Source organism: Ochlerotatus camptorhynchus, unplaced genomic scaffold (assembly GCF_037179485.1).
Source record: "Ochlerotatus camptorhynchus isolate MF236.1 unplaced genomic scaffold, CSIRO-AGI_Acam_v1.1 ptg000022l, whole genome shotgun sequence".
Classification (NCBI taxonomy): domain Eukaryota; kingdom Metazoa; phylum Arthropoda; class Insecta; order Diptera; family Culicidae; genus Ochlerotatus; species Ochlerotatus camptorhynchus.
The window spans coordinates 4,538,545-4,540,406 of NW_027040514.1; the positions used below are offsets into that span (position 1 = coordinate 4,538,545).

General features: G+C 34.4%; 1 protein-coding gene across 1 annotated transcript; it reads left to right on the forward strand.

Annotated features, from left to right (window-relative positions):
• The first annotated feature begins 403 nt into the window (after positions 1 to 403).
• Positions 404 to 1,383, forward strand: LOC135704512 (uncharacterized). The gene is made up of 4 exons (XM_065225995.1): positions 404 to 508; positions 574 to 688; positions 868 to 992; positions 1,054 to 1,383. Exons 1-4 carry the CDS (start codon positions 404 to 406, stop codon positions 1,381 to 1,383), a joined length of 675 nt encoding a protein of 224 aa, XP_065082067.1.
• Positions 1,384 to 1,862: the final 479 nt, after the last annotated feature.

Genomic DNA, 1,862 nt, shown 5'->3' on the forward strand with positions numbered 1-1,862 from the left:
TTATAATTACAGATACCCTACAACCAGCGAAAAGAAGGAGTTGGCGTGTGATATTATTTCTGCTTTCCTTCATCTAAGGTCTACAAAATTAACAGAGAACGCTCCAGATTATGTAAGTATTCAGAATGTTAAAATTTATTTGAAGATTTTTAATTGATTTTATTTTTTGTAGTCTTTGTTCTTTTGGCAGAATTGCGGAAAGAGAGCAGGACATGCTCATTCCGGCCTAATACATACCCATATCCGAAATTCCTGCAGATCGAAATCACCAAGTAAAAGGAAGTATTCTCGACAGCCGAAAACTTTCGAAGCATCTAGCGTATCATCCGAAATAATTGTGTTGTCCGAAGAATGTGCACAACTGGATGCGACACCGGCTAATTTTAGCAATATATCCACACTGATGGCAGACATACAACCGTTTCATAACCTACTTATACATGGCAAGAAAACAGTAACTGCCATCCTCCAAGATCTACCACATTATACATCATATAATGGTTTCATGGTACGTATAATACACATTTTGTAAACTTAAAAAAAAAAACTATCAAGTTTGCTTTGATTTCTTAGATTCGTAAGGCATATGAACGCATGAATCCCGCCTACGATTCGGAATCAGATTTGAGGAAAATATTTTCTTTGGGCCTTATGCTTGAAAGCGAAACGTTTACAGAAGTTCGAGATGGTAAGTTTAAATATATTATGCTTGTCAGCGTAAGGTTGCTACTCATATTAATGTTAAATAAGTTAGCATCATTGGCACCATTACAAAGAAGCAATAAAAAACTTAACCACTCAGAAGTAAACTTATCATGGATATCGAGTATTCATTACGTGTTAAATGACATTTTCTTCTAAATGTAGATCATGTCCGCGGATGCCTCCGAATCATGGGACAACTGTCCAGAAAAGGCGTTAGAAAACCGCCAAACGTGATGCCATTGGGAGTTGAGAAGGAGTTGGCAGCACTGCTGATTCGATGGATTGGTGTAAGTATTTTTAATATTTTGCTATTTTGCAAAATTAATATCGTTACCTTTTTATCAATAGGAATCCCCTTCGGCGTTAGCTATACAAATGGGAAAATATGCAGCGTACACAGTTCTGCATAATGCGCCGGTGCCTCCCCACATTGTTAACCAGGGAAACGTCTACATGATGTTCATTGAGGGCCATATTTTTTCCTTGGGTACTAGTTCAGTCCAAGCAGTAGATACATTTGTAAAAATTTTCAGTGTTTTTAACTACAAGGTACCAGCTACATTGATAAAGCTGACTGAATTAGTTGAAATACTTAGCTATAAAGTAAAAATGAGCAGTTCACGACTCTCAGTTAATAAACTTTGTAATCAAATGCGTGAGACGATTGATGCTAATTAAATCTAGAAAGGATTAAATAAATAAATAAATAAATATTACTGTTAAAATTCTTGTGCATTTTTATTCAATATTTGAAATTTGTTTTATCGTAGGTATAATTTTTATTTTCATTGTAAAAACTATGCATTTAACTATACATGTGGGAGTATAAATTACGCATTTATACTTTGTTCGGGGCGTCAAAACTACGCATTTTTAAGTTTACTATGTGGTGTAAAAAGTATGCAGATTCTAACGTACATTCAATTTACGCAAAAGAGAGTAAAAACAGTATACTCCTTTATTGGGTAGTCCCATTTTCCAAAGAAAGAGCGTACTTTATAGTCATAAGAGAGTTTGTTGTGATAACCGTGTATGGAAAAAGGCTAGAAGACGTGAACCAAAAGTGCGAATTTCCCATAGTAATTTCCATATAAACTTTAAATGGTTTGTGCCAAGTCAGTTTCTTACTAAATTAAATTATATTTTGTAAAGTTAAT

Coding starts and splice junctions, on each gene's coding strand:
- LOC135704512 (XM_065225995.1), top strand. CDS start 404: ATGGCAGACATACAACCGTTTCATAACCTACTTATACATGGCAAGAAA. Junction 509..573: donor CATCATATAATGGTTTCATG/GTACGTATAATA, acceptor TTGATTTCTTAG/ATTCGTAAGGCATATGAACG. Junction 689..867: donor GTTTACAGAAGTTCGAGATG/GTAAGTTTAAAT, acceptor TTCTAAATGTAG/ATCATGTCCGCGGATGCCTC.